Below are 24,548 nucleotides of genomic sequence, written 5' to 3' on the forward strand. Positions count from 1 at the left end.
TACCTATCGTCTCTATATCTTTAATAAAGCTAGCCATGCTCGTGCTTGGGTAGTAGATATTGGGTAACTCCAACCGCCGGTCAAAGTTGTCTAATTAGCTTACCGGTCCGCTTAACGTCCTTATATATAACTTTCCGAGACCTTCTAACACATACTCTTTTACTTCTTGTTATCACTTTTTGGCCTATCTATTAAGTCTAATATTCTATCTTTTTCGCTATTTTTCTGTTTAGGGACTACCTTATTATCTGATACTGCCTTACTAATAATAGGGGGTCGTTATACTACCTAGGTAATAGGTTATCCGCGGCCTTCTGTAGTTAATCTAGGGAGAAGATAGAATAGATCTTTATTAATTCTAGTAGCTTAACCCTAAAATAGTATCTTACTTTTTAAAGAATCTTATATAGGCTAGCTATTTAGTAATCTAGCTTATAGCTTAGCCTTTAGGTTTTTTAGTTCTTCATTAATACCTATACCTTATTTCCTACTTTAAAGTCTCCTTTACGACGGTATCGGTTTATATCAGATTCTTTCTTCTCTTACGCCTTTTTTATAATTACTTAAACAGTTTTCTAGGCTTCGTGTGTCGACCTGAATCAGGTTGTCTTGCCAGCCTGACTCAATTACCTACCCCTTCGACTCAGTCACTTACCCCCTTGACTCGATCACCTACCCTTTGTTTCTATTGCCACCCCCTCTTTTCTTTCCTATTGCCTATACCTTCCTTAGGTATATATAGAGGACCTAGAGCCACATTCAATAGACAGAGTCCTTATTCTTTGATATTCCGATCGACACCTTTGCATATTGTGAAAACGCATGCACCCCAACTTCAAGGCCTTCCGCCGTGCATGCAGTCCGGAGTGCCTTTGTCAAGGACTTCGATCCAGTGTCTAGCTCTGCATTTCGATCCAAGCCGACTTGGTCCAGGCACCCCAAGAATATCGCTAAGTTATCATGGAGTCATGAACTATGAGAGGCCGCAAATTCCTTCTAGCTACACCAGATGTAAATCTCTGATTTAGGAAAGACTCTTTGATGAAATCGGGGCTTGCTAGGCAGTGGAAATTAGCATGACAGAATTGCGAAGGTAAACGTGGACACACCAAGCAAAAATTCCCATCTCTATTGTAGAGAAGGCCAAAAAAGCGACCTAACCGTTGCCGGGTTTTCCGGGCGCATGATGACAGGTAGTGCACGTAACTCTCTCACACGTAAAATACAATAACTGCTGTGGTCCCAGCTCTAGGATCAATAGGTCTGCGTGTAGATCGCACTTCAAGCCAACCGAAACCAATATTGCAAACCATGTCGATCCCGTTGACCGAACGGTGTGAGAACGCACCCCTACGTGGTGCGGCACAGGTGTGGTTGGCCATCGAACGGGACTAACACGCGAGCAAGGGGACTTAGCCTATCAAAAATACGCCGTTAACTATGACGTACCGGCGCAAATCGAGACAAGTCTCGACGACATGGGGATAAGCGGAGCAGTAAGCCGTTGTTTTTCGCACTAAAATACTGCATATTCCAATTAATTCCCATACAAAACTTAGCGTATTGGTTTTATTAGAGGACCAGGCACCTGCGTCGCACCAGGAATCATATCCAGGATAGGCAGTGATCCCGCGAAAGGCTGTGCGTGATTAACACGCGCTATGCGACGATCTGCAAGGGGACACAAAGAGGCGGTACATGTGCGTGGTAAAGGACATCAATGCACTACAACCAGATTGCGAAGGCCTAGAACAGTTGATGCGAGTTTCTGGTTTACAAAGGAACAGGCACTGCAGTGAAGAATTTCTCACGTTCATTATGGTGATGCTGGGAACGGTTGTGCTGCATCTACGCTCAATTCATTTTCATATGTATTACAAGGCGCGTTACAGTAAAACCCTTTTATAACGATACGAGATACAACGATATCGTTGTATCGAGAGAGGCTTTTTGGCCCGTGAGTTACGTTTTTAGGATAAGACTCTTCCCTATTTGTCGCGCGCATGGACGTATGTTATACCATTAGTATAACGGTACATATCGCACCAGTTATCGTAATAGAGAGATTTTACTATCTCCTTCCAAAACCCCATGGCATCCTCCACTTGTGAAACCGAGATATCAAGACTCGTGAAAAGATAGCAATCACTAGATTCTCAAATGAGAAAGCGGTATTATACGATCATGCCGAACCCAAAACAAAACCCTAGTCCCGGTCCCATTTTCCGATCCGAGCCATTCTATGACTGATGTATCCTGCTGGCTTGATACCAGATTACATGCTCTCAAAAGCTATGCCCAATTGTTCCTGCCCATCCCCCCAAAGTGCTTCCAGTGTATTAGACCCCTGTACGCCGACAGAGAGAGCGTCGAATCGTGTCGTGGTATCTTTCAATGCTTACATCATTCCTCCTCTTCTTCCGTTTCCTGCTCTTCCTAAGTAGATTAAAATATCTTAGATCCAACTAAGAAGATATCCCAAAGCGAGGGAAAATATCGAGAGCGCACTCCCAGAAGACTGCAGGGTGGCGGCAGCACCGTGCGACGGCTTCGCTGATCCAGTAGCCGCCGCGCCCGCGGAGGCGGAGCTTGCTGCGGTGCCCGTGTTCGTGGCTGTTGATGCGCTGTTTGTTGTTGTAGCTGGGAATAGGGTCTCCGTAGTAGTCATACTTCCTCCATTAATGATTAGTGCAGTTGCAGATGGGGAGAGCGAAATGGTTGTCCCGGATACAGTGATAACGCCTCCGGGAGTGAGAGTTTGTCCTCCGATAACGAATGTAGTTCCACCGCCTGGCAGAGCGGTATATGTTGCTGTGCCGATTGTCAAGAGCGGAGGGTTTGTGATGGGGGCTGTGGGAATAAGCGTCGTGGTAACGCCGTTCACAACGACAGCGGTTGCACCGGGTGATAGGGAGATTGTTGTGCCGGCGACGGTAATTACGCCTCCAGGAGTAAGAGCTGAGCCGCCGATTAAGTAGGTCGTTCCTGTGCCAGGGATGGCTGTGAAGACTCCATTTCCGATAGTGATTGGGGGAGGAGTAATAAGAGCGGCGGGACCGCTAAGAGTATCTGTTGCGCCGTTGATTACTACGTATGAAGCAGAAGGACCTAAAGAGATGGTGGTTCCAGCGACAGTGATAGTACCGCCAGGAGTCAATGTTTGACCGGCGATGATATATGAGGAACCTGAGATGGCAGTGTAGACGGTATTTCCCACTGTCAGGAGGGGACCGATGGTGACAGGTAGAGTTATAACCGGTTCGGTGTTGCCATTAATGATTACACTTCCCCCAGAAGGATTGAGAGAGATAGTAGTGCCGCTCACTGTGATGACCGAGCCTGGCGCTAGGGTTTGACCGCCGATTACAAATGATAATCCGGAGTTCCCGGTGAATGTAGTGCCGCCTACCACAATTTCAGGAGCGACTGTGACTACCGGTGTTGCTGTAGGTAGGAATTGTGTAGAGCCTCCGATGACAAGGAAAGATGCAGAGGGGGCAAGGCTGATGACAGTCCCACTAATTGTAACAGCACCTCCAGGCGTGAGCGTCTGGCCAGGGGCCACAGAAAATTGAGTAGCTGCGTTGGCAGTGAGAGTTGTGGATCCAATAGTGAGAACTGGTGGTGGTGCAGCAGCGATGGTCACGGCTTGCGGCAGTTTTGATGTTGTTCCTCCGATCACAATTGCTGTAGCGGAAGGTGCGAGCGAGACTGGAGTGCCGCCGACTGTGATAACTGGTCCTCCAGGAGACAGTGTTTGGGTACCAACTACTACTACAGAAGATGGTCCGATCCTGATAGTCTGTGATCCGACAGTCCCCACCACTTCGGCTTGAGCACTGGGAGCGCCATTACCGTTAGCAGTTAGTCCAGCTTGACCATTTGGCTCAAGTGGTGTAGCTGCGGCTTGGCTCGACCCCTTTGTTGTCGCTTCGTTGTGTGCGAATGCTGTAATAAAAGAGTTGATCTGAGATATAAGACCAGCAAGATCTGTGGCTAAGCCAATACCGTTTGTGTCGGTAGCCCTTTGCCCAGGCCCGACAGTAGTTGCCGATGCTTCTGCGCTTGGTATAACTGAAGGTTGGATGATCGGAGCGAAAGGAATAGCTGGAGTGCTCGCGCCTGGGTTCTGTGAGGCACTATCCTCGATATGCGGGGTGGGGACATAGGTTGGAAGAGTAGTACTTGTTGCCCCTGAATCGTCAAGGCCAGTTACGCTCGATTCGACGTGGACAAGGAAGGGATGGTAGTGGCGCTCTTGATCATAAATAAGATCTACAACTACAACGACTGTGACCACAGCTTGCCAGGTTCCAACGCTACAAGATGACTGAGGAATTTGCTGGAGAAAGTCGGCCGGGAGATCTCCGGATGCTACGATTTGGTTTTCCAATCCATCACCGGTGTAGGCGTACGCGTAAGGATTTGACAGGTTGTAAGTTTGCGTATAAGATCTGCATCCAACTCTCCCACTGTCTACAGTCACAGGGACCTGTGTTTCCACTTCATAGACAGAAAAGTAAACAAACGGCGTGGTGGAAGTACTGTTGAAATTAGTCTCTAGGACGCTTTATTTCGTGAAGATGTTCTTTCTGCTAAATCTGCTCAGTCCTTGGAATTTTTACTTTTGAATGATTTTGAATATCTTGGGTATGGATAAAAATGATATCTATTTTACTGCATCCACTTTAGAAATCCCCTGAATGAAAATTTTCACTTACGCAACAAACACAGTCCCCGAGGCACCGGTTACGGCGACGCTCGCAGGCAAGGGGTCAAAGGACAATTTTTCAACATCGTCTACGGGGATTGTACCGGGAGAGGGAATGGGTAGGACTGCACTTCTTGAAACGATTGATGTGATCTTAGCGGAGGGAGTGACGGTGTAAGCACCATACTCGGTGAGAGTCTGGTTGGAATTAGAGTCAAAGTAGAGACTCGCGGTGTAGGCATAATAATCTGATATTGCCTCTGAGACATCGAAGCTGTCGGTTGCGGGTGCTAGTGTCAGAACGGGCGCACCGTTGGCGCTTGTCACATTGGAAATAAGAGTGCTTAAGGTTCCCACGGCGTATTCATATGTCGCTGCGAACCACCAGTCCACGGCAGCGTTAGGCGCATTGACCGTACATCCTCCACAGGTGTCGTTGGCAGGTGGCCCTTTACCAGTGGGTCTCGGGTGCCCTCCGGGGTTGGTGCCGCTTCCCAGTATTGGGTATGGCGGTTGAGTGATTTTTGATGAAAGAGTGGGAGCGGATGCAGCTGATATAAGAGATGCAGTTGATATAGACGCTGCAGGCGATATAGAAGACGCAGCCGAACCAGAAGACGCAGGCGATATAAAAGACGAGGTGAGATTCCAATTTGGACCTGGTGTATCAAGGTTTATCGTTAACTAACGGCTATACGATGCGGGTGATTATTGACGGAAGGCGCACCTATCGTCTCGTATTTGCGAGCGAGAAATTGCTTGGGAGGCGCTGAGAAAACGACGGCGGGAAGCAGCGCGAAAAACAGGGCAAACAGCATCAGCATCATGTGCCTCTATAGAGTGGCCAGCAGACAGGCTCTTTAGGCATGGAAAACCAAAAACGAGGGAATAATAAAGCAGAATGCAACAGCGACTGCGACAGCGAGTGGGCGTGGCTGATAGAAAGGGCCCTGGGATGGACGACAATTTACGTGGATAGAGTTCATCCATCTAGATCAGGTCGATGCACGGTGCAATGACTTCTCGTTGCCCGCTGGGGCCAGCAGTCCACTCAGATCACTCAGTCCCTCAGTCCAGCCAGTCCAGTCGGTAGTGGCAGTGCAGCGTCGGCGCGGTGGAACAGGTCCGTGGAAAGCATAAGGTGCATCGAAATGAGCTTGTTTATCCAGGGCCAGGCCCCGTCTGCAGCAGGACCGAGCGAAATCGTCAGGCAGGCCGGGAAGAGAGCAAATCACCGCCCGCGCTGCCACTCGCAGACTCTCCGAGTAAGCCAGAGGCCCTCCGCTCCGATTTGCCCTCTGCTATGGCACCCCAACGCATTTCCCAGCAGCCTGTCATCTCCGGATCCCATTGACCATGGCATCCCCTGAGAATAACCAAGATAGCCAGGACAACTTGATAACTAGGATAACTGGGATAACTGGGATAGCTAGGGGGTTTATCACCATGATGCCTTCACACTTCAAATCGTCAGCACCAAGGGGATCGTCAGCACCAAGGGGAGCGTCATAGCGCTTCATCGGGCCCGACCACGTTTTGGAACGACCAGGCTGGTGGCCCCCAAAACCCGTGCAAGCCCGCACTAGCCCTCCGCCCTCGCTGGCGATCGCCTGGGGTTGATTGCCATCATGCCCGCCAACTGCCTGCTGACTGCCCAAAAGGGCGAGATCTAGCGAGTCCGCAATGCGTCGGCGCTGGGTGTGGCTTTATCCATGTCCGTTCCAGGTTGCCATGTCTCAAGCTAGCGTGGCCTCTCGCGCTGATTGGTTGTGTGCCGCCTGAAGGAGCTGAAGGCTAGGCAATCTCATACCGAATTCATCATCCTCCTGGTGACTCTCTCGATGAAACAGAGACGTACGCCATGGCAGGCGCTCCCCGGCTGCACATTCTTCTGCACTTCTGCAGTTCTGCAGAGGCTGCACTCACTTCTCATCGGGAAAATCGACCGGCTGTTTGGATGCAAGCAGATGGTTCCCGGCCTCTTTCCCCTCATGGTCGCTGTTCCAGGCCTGTCCTTGCGAGCCGCGTAGACCCTTCTCCTCCCAGCACAATGACACAAGGTCCCCCCAAACGTTGCCCAGCGTACGAGCGACTCTGCATTTCGGATCCTTCAGCAGCGCCGTCGCCAAAATCGCGGCCTTGGCTTCCTCCACTCCTAACTTTTTTCTCAACACCACTATTACGCCTTGCTCTGCTGCGCTTCTTAGCCGTCTCTTCATCTTTTCGCCGTCGCACCTTAGCACTTCTGCTGGCACGGATTATGTCTCCACGCTTGCGCGCAGACTACTGTAATTTGCTATGACACTCGTTACTATAACTTTCATTTTCCCCACCCAATCCTAGACTCCAATGCTCAGCTAGAGCGGCCATGCTCCGCTTCCGAGCTCCGCGCTTTTCATTCGGAAGCTTTCTTCTCTTTACAGTCTTCGCAATACGCCTCTCCTTTTGCCTTGCCGATGTGCTTGTGGAGAGGTCGACAGTAATACCCGCGCCCATATCTGTGACACCGGACCAAAATTGGGATGGAATCGACGGCCAGTGGTCAACCTTCACTTTGCGCGTAGGAACTCCACAACAGTTCGTCCGCACCTTTGTTTCTACCGCCAGCCAGCAAACGTGGGTGGTATTGGCGGAATCATGCAGCGATAAAAGCAATGTAGGGTCATGCACCCAAGCTCGCGGTTGGACCTATAACGTTTCTCAATCTTCGACATGGCACCAGATCGGTTACTATATGCTTTGGACTGAAAGAAACCTGGGATATTCTGGAAATGGGCAGTATGGCTATGACACGGTCGGACTGGGAGGACTGGGCGCCGAAGGGCCGACGCTGAAGAATACTACCGTTGGCGGCTTCGAAACGACCGATTTCTACCTTGGAATATTCGGGATAAATCCAAAGCCCACCAATTTCTCCGATTTCAATGATCCTTCGCCAAGCTATATCACATATCTGAAGGAGGACAATCTTATTCCAAGCGTGTCGTTTGGCTATACTGCAGGCGCCCAGTACCGTGAGGCATTCCCAAAACTCGCTTTTCGTATAAGTCAACTAACCGTCAATATCAGGATTTACCAAGGTTTTAGCAAGCCTTACTCTCGGTGGCTATGACACGTCGCGATTTATTCCTAACAACATGACCTTTGACTTCGCACCGGACAATGAGCGCGATATCGTCGTGGGACTTCAGGGTATTACTATGAACGACCAGACGAAGTCAAATATCAACCTTCTCCCGACGCCGATATTCATGTACATTGACTCGACAATTCCAGAAATATGGCTTCCCTTAGATGCCTGCAAGGCTTTTGAGAGTGCCTTTGGGCTAACATACGACAACGCCACTAATCTTTATCTTGTGAACGACGTCACTCACAGCCAGCTTTTAGCGGAAAGTGCTAACGTTACATTCACGCTTGGACGTAAAACAACGGGTGGAGAGACCATTGACATTGTATTGCCATATGCCGCTTTCGATCTAGTGGCCAAACCCCCGTACCGTGGCCTCCAAAACTCCTCAAACTACTTCCCACTTCGACGCGCTGCGAATGAAAGCCAGTATGTTTTTGGCAGAACATTCCTCCAGGAAGCGTATCTGGTGGTTGATTGGGAGCGCTTCAATTTCTCGGTTTACCAATGTTCTTGGGTATTTGGAGAATCGTCTCAAATCGTTCCCATCTTATCCCCAAGCCTGGCGAACTCAACGAACACGACTATTGGCACGCCGAACAGCTCATCATCTTCAAAACACCTTGACACCGGCAAAATTATCGGCATTGCGGTTGGCGTAGGCCTCTCTGTAGCGATAATCGCTTTCTTACTAATCTGGTGGTTCTGGTGGAGACGGCACAAGGCTAGAGTAATGGCCAAACTCGAAGCCGCAGAAGCAAACGGAGATGTGCCTTCAGAGAAATCTAAAGACGAGGCTCCCAATTCACCGAGTTCTCCAACAGGTGGAACGAACGTGTTCCCGAAAGCCGAGCTACCAGCGGATCCCCCAATCAAATACGAACTGTGCAGCGGCTCAGACGGGACGCCTAAACCAGAAGATGCCAGGCTCCCCGGGACGCCAACCTCTCCAGGTCCGGATTTCCCCAACCCGATATCGGAAGCAGAAGGGAGCGAGCGGAAGATCTACGAGATGCCAGGGGATATTCCGCCGCGACTGGAGGCTGATGGGCGACAATTGTCGGAGAAGGAGTCAATGGTGGCGAGAGAGAGGAGATACAATGGTGTCGACCCTGTTCCATCTAATTCGCCCATATCGGAGGAAACTCCGAGGAGACTTGCTCTCGTGTCGCCTTCAGAGGTAACGATAGTGAACGGGAGGGGCCTACAGGCCCTGCAGAATGTGTCTCCTATTACGCCCCGCACGCCGCGAGACGGCAGGGATCTCGAGGCTGACAATATTCTTTCCCCTCTTTCTCCGATGGATGGCTCGACAGAAGGCAGTTCATCAAGACGGCGTTTCTCCTACGAATAATGTTTTTTTTGTGGGGGCCGAATGTTACAGACGGTTGGGCGTCTCGGGTTTTCTTCGGGTTGGTGCTTGGGGTGCAGGGTTACAGGCACGAAGCCAATGGCGTTTTGGAACAAGATACCAGCTCGGCGTTGGCAATGGGGTTTACCGTTGGGGTGAGTATTATCGAGTCGAAGGCGCAGACGTGGCCTCCTACCGTTTGGGGAGAGTAGAGCGCATCAAGTAGAATACAATACAGTACAATACAATACAACATAATCAATATAAAGGTAGCATTTCCAGTAGCTACTAAGTTAGCTAGGTATGCTTCCAAGGTTCAAAGCTTCACTTGGACAGTCCCACCAACATCAGCTCTGTGGGATGACGTGCATAGATGCTTTTCCCTTGACAGACGCTGCCCTGGTGCCCGGCTGCCCTGGTGCATTGGTGCCCTTCTGCACAGTATACGCGAGAGTGAGCAGTGAGACTAAGCCCCCAAAGCCCGCCAACTACCTATCTACCTGCCTAGCTACCAGTTAGTACAGTCAAACCCCCTTAGTACGATATAGGGTATATACCGATACACTATATATAATCTACACCCCTTAATTAAGCCTTTTGCAATGTACTATTCTAATACTCTAACCTCTTAAAATATTACTAAAGTAGCTCTACTTAAATTACTATATAGAGTTTTAATTTATTAATATAGCTATTGCTTACTATAACTTCAACTATTAAAATCTATTAAAATAACCTTACTCTTTATACTTAATTTTATCCTATTCATTATAGTAAGAAATTAAAATCCTAAAAGGTAATACTATTATAGATTCTCTGATTATAAGTACTAAAATTTTATATCTACTGTTTAAAATACCCTTATTTATTATAAAAGTAGCTTACTCTTTAAGTAAGTAATTGACTCTATTAAATAATTTATTATTTATTATTATTAAAATTAAGTAGCTTAAATTACTATATAGGTAAAGTATATAAATATAAGAGGCTAGTACAGCTTCTAACTAGAATTTATAGATATCTAATCAATAGTATCGAATAAGAGTCGCAGGTAGGTCGAAGATAGAACGCACTTTGCGTATTTAAAAGATAATTACCTTCTAATCTCCTCTATTTAGAGACTAATCGTTAGTTTTTCTCTAAAGGATAACTAGTTTTTTATAATCCTTTTAAAATATTAGTAAAACCTTTCGCCTCTTATCTATCTAACTATATCTTGTCTAATATATACCTTTTAAAAGACATTGTTATAATAAAAGTAATCTCTTTTATAACGGAACCTTGTAGCAAGTACTACAATAGGCTCGTTAATAGGCTAGGTGTATAGGTAATGTAAATTAAAGTTAACAACGTAATAATAACTAGTAGAGTAGTTGCCTAATAGATTAACTCTAATTATATTCTAAGAATTACTACAAAGGGGAGAACTATCTAGGTAGGGACTATAGTCCTTTAAATATATAACCGTACTCCTAAGAAATCCCCCTTATATATAAGGTATGTGTTATACGTATTATATATACGTTCCCTTTATATACTGCGTATACTATATATAACGTTATATAACCTTAGTTACCCTTCTTTATTATATAGCTCTATTAGCTCTATTCTAAACTATATCTAAATTAACTAATTTATTTTAAGGTTTTATATTTAATCTACTACTATGCGGCTAGATAGTAAACTGTCTTAAGCCCTTATTAAGTTAAAATGTTCTTATAACGTGGAGCAAAAGGCTCTTAAAGCCTATATCGCGGCGTCCGCTTAGTTACTTTATCTTAAAAAGGTTTATAAGGTCTGTTTTAAGAAGTAGAAACTTATAGAATAAGATTTATAGGAACTTAGCGATAAAAAAACGGATTTTTTTCTAATAGAGAAGGAAATAGATTTAAGTAGCTTGGCAACTACTCTTCTTAAGTCCCCCTTAGGTAACTTATTCTTTAGCGATTCTTCTTTATTAATACTACCTAACCTAATTTCTTTTAATACTCCTATACCTTTTTTATAGCGTTCTTTAAATTTTCTAGTAGTTCCTAGGTAGTCTTAGTATAGCCTATCTACTTAACCTTATACTATATTTTATTGTTAATATCCTTATAACTAATAATTTTTAAAACTTACTATTTATCCTCTTTCTATCCTTTATACGTATCTGCTTTATAAACTAGTGGCTTAATATTCCTATATACTGGCTCTAGTATTGCAATATACTATATAGGGTAGATTTTTATCTTAGCTAGTAGGTTTAACTTAAACGTAACTAGTGAAATCCTTTATATAATTTTAAAAGGTCCTAGTCTAACATAGTTTAACTTCTTACTTTGTCACGGGGCGAGGGCAGTGGCTACAAGACGTATGTATTCGAGGAGTCTACAAGACGTTGCGCGATCGATCGTAAGGGTCGAGGGCGTAAGGAGGTGATATACCTACGCGTAGCTAATATAAGCTGTACGCGAGGTGTACGCAAAAGCACGGGGCTCTCCTATAGAGGCCCCTGCGGTAGGGTTCCGTAACACTACCCCCCCTCCTATAGAGGCGGAGCTCCGGCGATGCTATAGTTACTATATATATATAAAAGGGACACTTAGGGTATAGAAAAGAAGAAAGGGGGGTATCGCTAAAGGCTTAAAACAATGTTATATAATAAGGCTTAGCATCTAAGAATCCAACTAATTAGACAACTTTAACCGCCGGTTAAAGTTCCTAGACATCTTAACAATATTCCAGTTATGTGATTGCACTTTACCGCAATCTAACGGCAATCTAACGGCAATTTGCCCCTATATGATAATATACAACGGTTTAACTCTATAAGGGCTCCTATAGAGGATTAGGTATAAAATCTCTGCTTAAGCCTAGTTTCTATAGGTTTACGTAATAAAAGTCGCTAATTAGATCCTTTGCATTTTTAAAGTCTTCCTATAGTTACCATTCTAGCTAATCTATATCGAATCCTATATATATAGCTCTATAGTAGAGCCGTTGTCCTCTGCCTTTGCTAAAGTATTTAGAGTTAATAATTTATTTAACGGTCTACTCCTTATAGTTCTCGTCTTCGTTCTTGTCTCGGATTAGTACTAGTAGGGGTTTAGGCTATATCTGCCCCAGTAAGGGGTTAGGCTAGTAAAGGTGTAGTAGCCATAGGTAAAATATAGGCTATATCCCGCGGGTGGCTAGGGTAGGCGGGAGCTCTAGCTTATATACGGCTCCCCTATTAATAACTCATTTAATTAGGTAGGGGCCAAGGTTCTTATAATTAAGTGACTTTATAGGTCTCTATATAGAGATATTACGTATATCTAGCTATACCTAGTTGCTAATACGCATCTCCGGTGGTGGCGTTCTATAATAGTCGGCAAAGTAGGCCTGCTTTACTTAAGCCCAGGCTATTTCTCCCTTATAGTAGTTAAGTAAATTTTTTATACGGTCTGTATACTAGTCGGCAAGTAGTATCTTAAGGCGTTTTCCATATGGCAGTTTCTTATTAATAGGTTCTAGTAGTTCTATGCTAGATTGGGGGTAATATCCCTTATTCGCGAAGAACGGGGTAAGTCCTATAGTAGTTAAGACGTAATTATTCGCTATAAATTCACCTAGTAGGAGGTAATCCACCCAGTTATTTTAACTATAGGCGACTACCTATTATAGATACGCTTTTATGCTAGCATTAGTGTTTTCCGGTTACCTAGCAGTTTCGTAATAGAAGGATATAGATATCTTAACAGAGATGCTAAGGCGTTAGTAGATTCGTCTCTATACATCAGAGCCGAACTATATACCTTAGTCGGACGTAATCGAGTTAGGTAACCCATATAATCGGTAGATTTCGCGAAAAAAGGCGTTAGTAACGTCGCTAACGGCTACGCCTTTGGTTAGGACATAATAGCGCTCTTTTATAAATCGGTATATTATTATAAGGATATTCTTATAGGTACGGCCATATCACTTACAAGGTAGTAGGTTAATAACGAAATCTATAGCAATATCTACCCATTGTTGTATAGGTACTAGTAGAGGGTATAGTAGTCCTTAATACTTTATATTAAAGGCCTTAGCGCGCTTATAACCGTAGCAGGCACCTATAAAGCATTTAACTAAGTCTATTATTTTAGGCCAGAAGTAGTATCGGCTAAGAAGCTTATAGGTTCCTTTTTTACCTAGGTGGCCGCTTAATCGGAGGTCATAGGCCATTTAGATTAGTTACTGTTATAGATTTTCTAAGTTAGGGACAAATAGACGGCCTCTATAATAGAGCCTGTTTTCTTTTACTTCTAAGGCTGCCATATTAATCTGGCTTAAGCTTTAGAGTTTAGTTAGTAGTATACGGGCGCCAGCGGTCTTTACGGTAATAAGTTAATATAGTAATAGGTTAACAGAGGTGTTATATGCTATAGTGATAAGCTTATTAATTTTAGGAGGTAATTTTAGTTCTATGGTGTGGAGCTAAGGTATAGTTAGCTCTATTATAGGTAGCATACCTAGGGCCAAATTCCGTGCTTTTAGGATCGTCTATTATTAGAACTAGTTATAGGGGTTATCTTTAGACTAAGGAAGGTCTTATAAACGGCGTGTTAGGCTATTAGGCTTAGTACCTTATACTCCTAGCCTATATATAATTTTAAAGTTAAAACTAGAGAGGAACTCGTTCTAGCGTGCTTAGCGTTAGTTTAGCTATTTTATAGTTATAAAGTACTTAAGGTTGCGATAATCCATAAGGACTTTAGTTAGCTAGTTAGGTTCTGCTAAGGAGAGTTCTAGTTAGAATTCCTTAAACGCTTATACAATTGCGAGAAGTTCCTTATTATAGATCTCGTAGTTATATTCTTATAGTGTAAGCTTAAACAAATAAAATGCGACTAGGTAGAGGAGACCGTTATTACCTATCTAGGAAAGGACGCCTGCGTTAACGTAGTCTAAGGAGTTAGTCTTAAAATAGAGTTATTATCCTAATATAAAGTAAGCTAGAATAGGTGCTTTAGTAAAAGCATCTTTAAGGTCTTAGAACACCTTCTCGCATTTAGGCATCCAAATAAAACGTAGATATGTTTTTCTTCCTTTCGCGGAAAGGCCCTTTATTCGCATTATTGCTATAAGTGGTGCTATAACACCCAAGAAGTTATATATAAATTTTTAATAGAAGTTAGCAAAACCGAGGAAAGCTTATACGTCTTTAATGCAGTTAGGGGTTTACTATTTAGTAATTATATATACCTTCTTAGGGTCCATACGGACACTCTTAATAGTAACAATTAATCTAAGGTATTTTACTTCTGTAACTAAGAATTCGCACTTCTTTAAATTAATATAAAGTCCTGCGTCCCTAAGGCGCTATAGGACCTTTCGAACGTGCTCGGTATACTTAGAAGGGTCGTCGCTATAAATAAGTATATCGTCTAGGTACGCAGAGCAGAAGTCGTCAAGGTAGTCCTATAAGGCGTTATTAATATAGCTTTAGAAGCTACCTAGGCCGTTATATACGCTAAAGGGCATAACGGTATATTTGAATTGGCCAAAGCGCGATGCGAATGTGGTTTTTTATTCGTTACCTTCTCGTATTCAGAGGCGGTTAAAGGCGGCGATAATATTAAGCTTAGTATAGATTTTGGCTTAGCTAAGCCACTTAAGAGTCTCATGTATAAGGGGTACGGGGTATTAGTTCTTAATTGTAATAGCGTTAAGTCCTCTATAGTTAACGTAGAATTAAATACCTCCTCTTGGCTTCTTAGTAAGGAGGATAGGGGCGGCTGCTAGGAATATGCTAGGGCGAATAAACCCTTTATCAAGGTGCTCGTTAATATACTTTTTAACAACTAGAAGTTCGTCTTTTAATATTAAGTAGGGTCTCTTATAGGGTGGCGTTTTTCCTTATTTAATATTAATGGCATAGTTATTAGGTCGATATAGGGGGAGTATATCTACGCTCTTTTATAAGCATACGTTAATAAAGTTATAGTACCTCTTAGGGAGGAGCTTACGGAGTTCCTCATTGGTAAGTCCTTTTTTAAGCTTTATAAACTTCTTAAAGTCTAAAGGTAAAAGTCCGTAGAGTTCTACGGGGGCATCGTTTTCTAAAAGGTTAACTATATCTATCCTATTACTATAAAGGACATGGTCTTATTCTTTATTAAGCTTATATAGTTATAATTAGGAGGCTGCGGTAACGGTCTAGCCTTTCCTACGTACTATACGGTAGAAGGCCGCGGCACTTATATAGTAGCAGTTAGTTATAGGTAGGGTAATAAGGGGTTCCTTAGGTTGGTATCCTAGGGAGTAAATAGAGGCGGCTAGGCTATGTCTTAGGCAGGTCTCTCTACAGTATTTAGAGTTAAAGGTTACTTCTCTCTTTTTCCAGTTAATAGCGGGGTTATATTATTTAAGCCAGTTTATTCCGAGGATAATAGGGTAGTTAGTAAGTGGTATAATATAGGCCTAGAGTTCTTCCTGGTGCCCATTTATATCTAGGTAGAGTTATACTATATAGGTAATCTTTTATACGGTATAACTACCATCGGCAAGTTATAGGGCGCGGGCTTTAGTAAGGGGTAAGGTAGGTAGGTTATAAGTATATACAAATTAGGTATCTATAAATTTATTAATAGCTCTTCAATTAATTATAGAACGGCTTTTATATTATTTTTTAGCAGTAGTTCCTATTACGGGTAAAACTATCTATTTCTGTCTATTTATCTTTACTAAGTCATCTATTAAGCAGGCCGATATATAGATCCCCTTATTATTAGGGCATCCTAACCTACAACTTAGGGCTAGGACTTAGCGTTTTCTATTTCCGTATCTAACTCTACCGCTATTACTGCGTCTTTGTCTTATACGGTAGTAATATATAGCGACGTATTTAGTGTTTAAGGTACTAGGTTAGATATTAGGCGGCGGCTGCTAAACCTAGCTATTAGACAGTTTAGGCTATAGCTATAACAGCCTTCTTAACAACATCTATAGTAATACTTTAGCTTCCGGAGTAGCTTATATTCTCCGTCTAGTAGCTTTTACGGGAAGGTTAGTATAAAAAGGTTAATATTAGAACCAGTAGTATTACTTAGGGTAATAGGCGTTAGTGGTTTAATAGGTCCGAAGGGCTTCTATAGGGAGGTCTTCGGGTAAGGGTTTATAGTAGTAATCTAATTTAGTCGTCGTTTAATCTTCCGTATAGCTGCTACTATATTATAAACATTATTATAGTTATAGCTAGCGGCTGCGTAACTAAGGCAATAAGTGACTTTTTTAAGGAGATCTTCTTGGTCTTTAGTATTGTCTTAGGCGAGGGCTCTAGTATATTCCTAGAATTTAACATAGAACTCGTTAAATAATTTAGTAGGGCTCATCTTTAGGGCACGTAGTTTAGCTCGGTTGGTGGCCAGTAGGTTATAGTCGCGGTATATTAAATTAAGATCGTTAAGGACTTCTTAGTAGGACTGCCACTTTTAGGGGCTATTAGTCTCCCATTAGGCGAAGAGTCTATTAAATAGTATACCCTTTATTCGCCCAATAATGTAGCTAATCTTAGTATCTTCCGTAGGAAAAAGGCAGGCGCTCTAAGTTAGTTTTTTACGGATTTACATCTTCTAGTAGCTATATTCTTTGCGGTCTCCCTAAAAAACTAGGGGATTAAGGTAACGTGCATTAGACCCTACAGTGACAGCTTAGGTTTAATCGTTATAGCTTTCGTTATTACTTTAATAGGGGTTCTTATTAGGTAAGGCTGCTTAGCACTAACCCTTTATTAAGTATTAAGTAGGTAAAGTTGCTAGGGGCGTAGAGACTTAAGTAGCGTTATATATAGTAGAGAGGTATCTAGCGTTATTATAAATATACTCGTTAAGCTAAGATTATAGGTATTTAATTATGCCTTCTCTTTTAGTAACTATAGCAATAAGTACAATCTCAGCCTTCTTTAACTATTAGACGTCGCGTTTAGACACGCGGAGGTTATCTTTAATTTCTTAACGCGTGTTATCGGCGAGCGCCTCGCGAGCTTATAGGTCTTAGATAATATTATAATCTTAGGTAGTACGCATCTCGGCTTATATAAGCTTTAGGTGGTAGTTCTATAGAAGGCGGTAATATTTATCGGGTTCTTGTGCTACCATTTTTATAAACGTCTTGGCGTCTTATATTTTAATTTTAATAGGTAGTAGCCCTTCCGCTTGCTTGTCCGTAGTTATATAGTTAGTAAAAGATAAGACATTATTAGTATCTATCTCCTTAGGGGTTAAGGCTAGGGCTAATAAATTAAATTCTCCTAGGATTAATTGGCGTCGTAGGTTAAGTATAGGTATTAAATTATTCTTTAGGTTTAATATAGTGGCTAGTAAGGAATATCGTCTTACTATTATAGGTTCCTTAGAAGTATAAAGTAAGGTAACTTATAGGCACGCTGCTTCTGGCAGCGCCTATAGTATTACAGAGACGTAGAATTGGTCGTAGGCTAGGTATTGGTAGTAAAAAGGCGCAACGTAATGTCACGGGGCGAGGGCAGTGGCTACAAGACGTATGTATTCGAGGAGTCTACAAGACGTTACGCGATCGATCGTAAGGGTCAAGGGCGTAAGGAGGTGATATACCTACGCGTAGCTGACATAAGCTGTACGCGAGGTGTACGCGAGAGCACGGGGCTCTCCTATGGAGGCCCCTGCGGTGGGGTTCCGTGACATACTTAGTCGTTAACTTTTAAAATTTTTGTATAGTAGCTATACTTTATCTCCCTCCTTAAGATCTAGTCCCTTAGATCTCTTAGTATTATAGTACCTTTTTATTCTCTTTTATACTTTCTTTATTAATTCTATAAGGTCTATATAAAGATTTATTAACATCTTTATTCTTTCTTTAGCTATACTACTTATTTTCTTTACTTGCCGTAATAACAACAATATCCTTAGCTTATATCTATAATTTGCCTTAAATAGTAATATACCTATTTCTTCTTAAGGTGTTATATTATATATAAACTATATAACTAGTAATAGCAATACCTAATTATTCTATATATAATTAACGTAATGCCTTAAATACTATTCTAGCGTTTAATTTAATCTTTCTATTTAACCGTCTATTTGCGGATAATATATAGTAGAAGTTACTGCTTTTGTAACGGCGCTATCGCACGTTACCTGCCAAATTCTGCCATATTCTGCCGACCTGCGATTGGCCCGCCTAAAGCTAGCGCCTTGGCGGCTCACCCTATATATTTGTTTACATTGGTCCTAGCAACCCCTTTTCCTTCTCTTTAGCTTAATATCTTTGTAATACAGCATTCGTTTAAGCTTTGGTTTAGAGGCATTTATTTAAGCCGTGACATTATACTAAGCTCTCCCTACCTTGCCTAGGAAGGCCTTAATAATATCCTACCCTAAAGAAACTTCGTCTACAACAACGCATTAACGCGCTATACTTAGACACTAAAACAACTCTATATTGCCTGGGAAGGCCTAGATAATATCCTACCTTATAAGCCAGATAGGACTAGACCTGTACCCCTAGAATTAAAACTAAAGCGTATAATACTAACGAACCTTAGAAAGCTAATAATGGCACCTAAAGCAAGCTTATTTAAGAGAGCTGCCTCTATCTAAGAGGAACCTAAGATCTAATTGGGATCAGAAATTAAAGATAATAATAATGTTATAGATATACGCAAGCAGATTCGCGCCCTTATAGCCAGCCAGGAAGCTAATCGTCTTAAAGTAAGAAATATATAAGAGACCCTATAAGAGATCCTAGAAAGCCTTACAGCCCTATAAAATAGCCTAGCTTCCCCTTTTTAAAGCCCTAGCTAACCTATTTACTCTACTAAATATAATATACTAGGGAGTACGGATATAATAATAAAGNAATTAAAGTNNGTTAAGCTCCNTAACCCCNTACNACTNTCTAANNGGATANACCCTACCTTTNANAATTAGAGGATTTAAGTATAAGGAAAGCTCTGTGTTAACTATAACTATTTTCTTTTTAAAGAAGCTAAAATGCTCTACCTCTTTAGTTAAACCACTGGGGACGCCCAACGGCACCTTTAAGCCAAGTTTAAGGACAACTCCCCTATCCGATTTATATCTATTAACGAGATAATACGGTACCTAGCGGCTATCTATATTAACCTAAACAAAGTATAGGATACCTATTATAACTATAATTACCTAATAATAAAACCGAACTAACCCTTTACTAAATTCTAGACTTAATTCCTATACCTTATAAGAGAAGGCTAGGTTCCTCTTAAGAACTACTAATTAGACCTATACGATAAGCTAACAATCCGGCTATAAGAAAAGATCGCTATAACCTTAAATAACCTGCCAACCTATAAAAAACTCGCAGCTTATTACCTATTATTAGACTTAAAACTAAAGCGGATTAACGCCTGCCCTAATTAGCAGAAGTAACTCCGTAATAATTGGAACTTACTAGCTATACCTATAGAAACTAAAGTAGGAAGATAAGTTATAACTGCTCTTATACTAAAGGCGGTTATAACTACGCACCGGCGAGCCTTACCCGACTAGCTATATACCACACTATTAACTAGTATTCGCCGTAATACTCCAATTAACCCTGCCTTGGCTATATACTTTAACTGCAATAAGTAAGGTTACTTTATCTTATCTTACCCAGAGCTAAAGGATATAGGCGATATTAAGGAGATAGAGGAAGAAGAAACGTCCGATAAGTCGGGAAAAGAAAAACCCTAGGGAAAAACTCCCCCCTAGGGTACCCTATCGATCTTAAAGAGATTAATCTTAGTTAGTTAATGGGTAGAAAGCATTTTATAGTTCTATATATAGTATCTTAAAATAAATATAGAGTTAATATAACCACCCTTATTAACACTAGAGTAAATGGCTTTGCCTTTATAAATACTGCCTATATAAATAATATTGCTAAGTTTCTAAATATAGAAGCCATCTAACTAGAGAAGCCTATTTAGGTAAAGGGCTATAACGGCCAAGCCGGTTAGCCCGTTACCTACGTCTTAAAGTTATATATCGCTCTTAATAGACGACACTAATACAGTATTCCCTTTTATATCCTAGACCTAAGGTCCTATAATATAATCCTTAGATAAAAATAGATGTCCTATTTTAATATTTGGTTAAATATATAAAAAAGATGGTTTATCTGGCCGGAGGATAGACTAAGATTGCCCTCCTTTATTAGGGAGATCTAAACTAACCGCAAGACACTAGCTGTAAGGGCTAACCCTACCTACTAGCAGGATATCTAGGCCCGTGACCTAGCCTTTACCTAAAAGGACGCCCGCCGTAAAGCTAGAAAGAACTCCGTACTAATAAAGATACTCTCCTAAAGTACTATGTTTAAAGAGGACTCTATATACAGAAGCGGGATAGATAATAACGTAGATAATATCTAAATTATATAGATCTAACCGTTATGGAAAAGAATGTATTAATAGAATATAAGGGATAACCTCCGAAAGATGTAACAGGAGCTAAAAGGAGTAATAATAACGCCAGTACCCTAGAAGTCCCTAAAGTTATATACGCCCCTATTATTAGTTAACCCCCCTACTATAAACATCGCCGTAATTAGCGCTGTAGTATTCTACTTTAATATATACTAAAAGGACAATAAGGTCTTTATAATAAGCCTATATAAAATTAACCGAATTATTAATAATAGAGAGGAAAGGCTAGATAAGGAAACTGATAAAGAACTAGTTAAACGCCTCCTTTCTACTATTTATATAGGCTATAAGGATGCATTCTTAAAGGCGGCCTTAGATAAGTTACCCCCCTACCAGACATACAATTATAAGATTTAATTAGAGGCTAATAACTCGCTAGGCTATAGCCCCCTCTACTATTAATTAACGAATAAGCTAAAAGTAATAAAGCAGTACTTAATTAATAATCTGGATAAAGGGTTTATCGAGCTAAGTTAAGCCCCTTTTGCTTCCCCTATTCTATTTATAAAAAAGCCTAATAGAGGCCTTCGTTTTTATATTAACTATCAGAAGCTAAACGCTATTATTTAAAGGACTAGTATCCTATTCCTTTAATTAACGAGACCCTTATATATTTAAGCTAGGTAAAGATTTTTACCAAACTTAATATCCGCTAAGCTTTCTACTAAATTAGGATAGACCCTATATCCAAAGATTTAANAANNTTCNNTACCNNNTATAGTTNNTATAAATATAAAGTTCTTNNTTTTAGACTAATAAACGGACTGGCTACGTACTAAAGGTATATAAATAACGTTCTTTTTAATTACCTTAACGAATTCTNCACGGNATACCTANACNANATTCTTATATACTTANACNACNAACTTAAGCATTAAGTTTATATTAAGAAGGTCCTAGAGAGACTACGGAACGCGGGCTTATAAGTTAATATTAAGAAATGTAAGTTTAGGGTAAAACGTATAAAATACCTTGGGTTTATTATAACTACGGAAGGAATTAAGGTTAACCCTAAGAAGGTAGAGGTAATCTATAGCTAGAAGCCCCCTTATATAGTAAAAGGAATCTAGTTCTTCCTTGGTTTTTATAATTTCTACTACTAGTTTATCCGTAACTATAGAATTGTGGTAAAACCTCTTATATAACTAACTAGGAAGGATACGCCTTTTATCTTTAATAATAGCTGCATAGAGGCCTTTAAAGAGGTAAAAGATCGGCTTATCTCTTTCCTAATCCTTCGTCACTATAACCTAGACCTTAAATTAATGCTAGAAATAGATGCCTCTAATAGGGTTATAGCGGGAATCTTATTACAGTTACATCTAAACGGCAAATAGTACCCTATGGCTTTCTTCTTAAAGATAATAAACCTGGCTAAGTATAACTACGAAGTATATAACAAAGAAATGCTAGCTATTATTTAATTACTCTCCTAATAGCGCGTAGAGCTTAAAGGTACGAACTCCTAAATTAAGATATATATAGATTACAAAGCCCTAGAGTACTTTATAACTATAAAGCAGCTTATAGGGCGATAAGCCTAGTAGGCTAAAATACTCTTCTAATTCTTCTTTACGATTATATATTGTTCTAGTAAGTAAAACTCTAAGGCTAATGCCCTAACCTAAAGAAAATAAGACGTAGGACCCTAGGATAAGCTAAAGACCTAATATTGGACGCACGCCCTCCTCTATCTAGAACAGCTCGACCTACAGATCCTTAAGGAGCTAAACTCCTAGCAAAACGAGCTAGCACTAATAGAGAAGTCCTTAGATAAGCTAATAGGGCTAATTAACCGCCTCCTAACTACAAACCGCACGGCTAACGCCTTAAGGGCCCTCCGCGAATAAGCTGTAAAAGAAAACCCTAATTTTAAAACGGAGGAAGGATTGCTCCTATACTAGGAGCGGCTTATAGTCTCTAACGTTAATAATCTATAAACCGAACTAATCCGCGAAGCTTATTACTAAGTCTCTATAGCACACCCTAGTAAGAATAAGACCTATAAAATTATTAACTACCGCTACTACTAGCTAAGAATAGTTACGGATATTAATTAATATATACGGAACTATAAAGACTATTAGAGAGCTATAATCCCACAGGATAAGACCCTAGGACTACTTAAGCCACTCCTAATACTAGAGCGCCCTTAGCAGTATATCTCTATAGACTTTTATAAACTATTTAGGGACCGTAACAGATATAATATAGTTATAGTTATAGTTAACCGCTTTAGTAAACGCCTGTTCTTAATTCTATATTACAAAAACATTAATGCTAAAGAGGCAGCCTAGTTATATATCTATTACGTTTACTAAATATATAGACTACTAGATACTATTATATCTAATTATAAGCTATAGTTTATATTAGCCTTTTAGAATAAGTTTATCCGGATTCTAGGCATTAAGCTAAAGCTTTCTATAGCTTATTACCCCCAGATAGACGGTTAGACAGAGATTATAAATTAGTACCTAGACTAGAGGCTTAGGCCCTTCGTTAACTATTTCTAAAACAACTGGTCTAAACTACTACCCTTAATAGACTACGCGTAAGCAACCTTACCCTATAACTCTATAGGGTTTACCCCAATTTAGCTAGAAATAGAATACTTACCCCGTATAAGCTTTAACTGGAAAAGGCTAGAAGAACCCTAAACTGTATAAGAGAAGCTATCCTATACTAAGGCCCAACAGTACGCTAAACAATTAGAGAAGGCCTAGATAGTAGCCCGCGAGAACCTAGAAAAAGCTTAAAGGTTAATAGAATAGTAGGCGAATAAACACTATTAAAAGCCCGATTTTACCCCTGGCGATATAGTCTAGGTTATAATAAGGAATTAGAGGACCGAATAACCCAGCTATAAGCTAGACTACTAAATAGTAGGACCGTATAAGGTTCTTAAAAAGATAGGCAACTTATATAAGATAAAGCTCCTAGACTTAATTAGGGTTCACCCTATCTTCTTACCAGATAAGTTACGGAAAGCTATAAACAACCTATTGCCTAGATAAAAGAACGAGCCTCCCCTACTAGTTTAAGTAAACGGTAATAACGAATAGGAGGTTAATAAAATACTAGCCTATAAGATAGTACGGGGAGCGCTAAAATACCGTGTCTAATAGAAGGGCTACAATCCTAACCTAACCTGGTACCCTATATAGAACTTTATAGGCTACCCCTAGAAGCTTAAAGAATTCTATAACCAATACCCTAATACGCCTGGACCCCTAAAGTACCTAGACAAATAGATAGAATGCTAGTATAATAAAGATAATAAGTTACTAAAAGAATATAGGGACAAAAACGCCCCAAAGCCCTAATATAGCTGTCCGCCAAATTCTGCTATATTTTACCGTTTTCTACCAGTACTATAAAATTCCAGATATTTAGGAACTTTAACCGCCAGTTAAAGTTATCTAATTAGTTAGATCCATGCTAAGACTTTTAGCGGCTACTCTTTCTAGCCTAGTGCTTCCACTTAGCCTATAATCGCCCTTTATACTTAGTTAGGACGGACTTATATCCCCTTTATCTCCTTATCTTATATTTTTATAATCCTACGTTTATAAGCCTAGTGCTACCCTATTTTTTCTAACTAAGCCTAAGGGCAGGCTTTCTTTTAAAGAGGGGGGTAATATAACGGCGCTATCGTACGTTACCTGCCAAATTCTGCCATATTCTGCCGACCTATGATTAGCCCGCCTAAAGCTAGCGCCTTGGCGGCTTACTCTATATATTTATTTATATTGGTCCTAGCGACCCCTTTTCCTTCTCTTTAGCTTAGTATCTTTGTAATATAGCATTTGTTCAAGCTTCGGTTTAGAGGCATTTATTCAAGCCGTGACAGCTTTAACTCCTTACTCTGCTAAGAATACTTCCTAAAATACTACTATAAATCTTAAATCTCTATCTA

General features: G+C 41.1%; 3 protein-coding genes across 3 annotated transcripts; 2 read left to right on the forward strand and 1 right to left on the reverse strand.

The window, feature by feature from the left end:
• Nucleotides 1-2,675: 2,675 nt before the first annotated feature.
• On the forward strand, nucleotides 2,676-3,836 carry K441DRAFT_592736 (uncharacterized protein; the record flags this gene model as incomplete). Its single annotated transcript, XM_067644897.1, has 3 exons — nucleotides 2,676-2,974; nucleotides 3,115-3,134; nucleotides 3,580-3,836. Coding segments are annotated over 3 exons (576 nt in total), but the record flags the coding sequence as incomplete, so codon positions are not given.
• A 630-nt stretch (nucleotides 3,837-4,466) lies between these two features.
• Nucleotides 4,467-5,773, reverse strand: K441DRAFT_670266 (uncharacterized protein). Its single transcript, XM_067650259.1, has 2 exons — nucleotides 5,439-5,773; nucleotides 4,467-5,370 (listed from the first exon to the last, which is right to left on the reverse strand). The coding sequence occupies exons 1-2, from the start codon at nucleotides 5,536-5,538 to the stop codon at nucleotides 4,718-4,720; spliced, it is 753 nt and encodes a 250-aa protein (XP_067497263.1). The 5' UTR covers nucleotides 5,539-5,773; the 3' UTR covers nucleotides 4,467-4,717.
• Nucleotides 5,774-6,630: 857 nt separating this feature from the next.
• On the forward strand, nucleotides 6,631-9,474 carry K441DRAFT_648013 (acid protease). The gene is made up of 2 exons (XM_067646876.1): nucleotides 6,631-7,725; nucleotides 7,781-9,474. Exons 1-2 carry the CDS (start codon nucleotides 7,080-7,082, stop codon nucleotides 9,193-9,195), a joined length of 2,061 nt encoding a protein of 686 aa, XP_067497264.1. The 5' UTR covers nucleotides 6,631-7,079; the 3' UTR covers nucleotides 9,196-9,474.
• The last annotated feature ends 15,074 nt before the right edge of the window (nucleotides 9,475-24,548 follow it).

The sequence above is a fragment of the Cenococcum geophilum genome (genome assembly GCF_001692895.1).
Source record: "Cenococcum geophilum 1.58 unplaced genomic scaffold K441scaffold_80, whole genome shotgun sequence".
Classification (NCBI taxonomy): Eukaryota; Fungi; Ascomycota; class Dothideomycetes; order Gloniales; family Gloniaceae; genus Cenococcum; species Cenococcum geophilum.

Coding starts and splice junctions, on each gene's coding strand:
- K441DRAFT_670266 (XM_067650259.1), bottom strand. CDS start 5,538: ATGATGCTGATGCTGTTTGCCCTGTTTTTCGCGCTGCTTCCCGCCGTC. Junction 5,371..5,438: donor TCGCAAATACGAGACGATAG/GTGCGCCTTCCG, acceptor TTGATACACCAG/GTCCAAATTGGAATCTCACC.
- K441DRAFT_648013 (XM_067646876.1), top strand. CDS start 7,080: ATGCTCCGCTTCCGAGCTCCGCGCTTTTCATTCGGAAGCTTTCTTCTC. Junction 7,726..7,780: donor TACTGCAGGCGCCCAGTACC/GTGAGGCATTCC, acceptor CGTCAATATCAG/GATTTACCAAGGTTTTAGCA.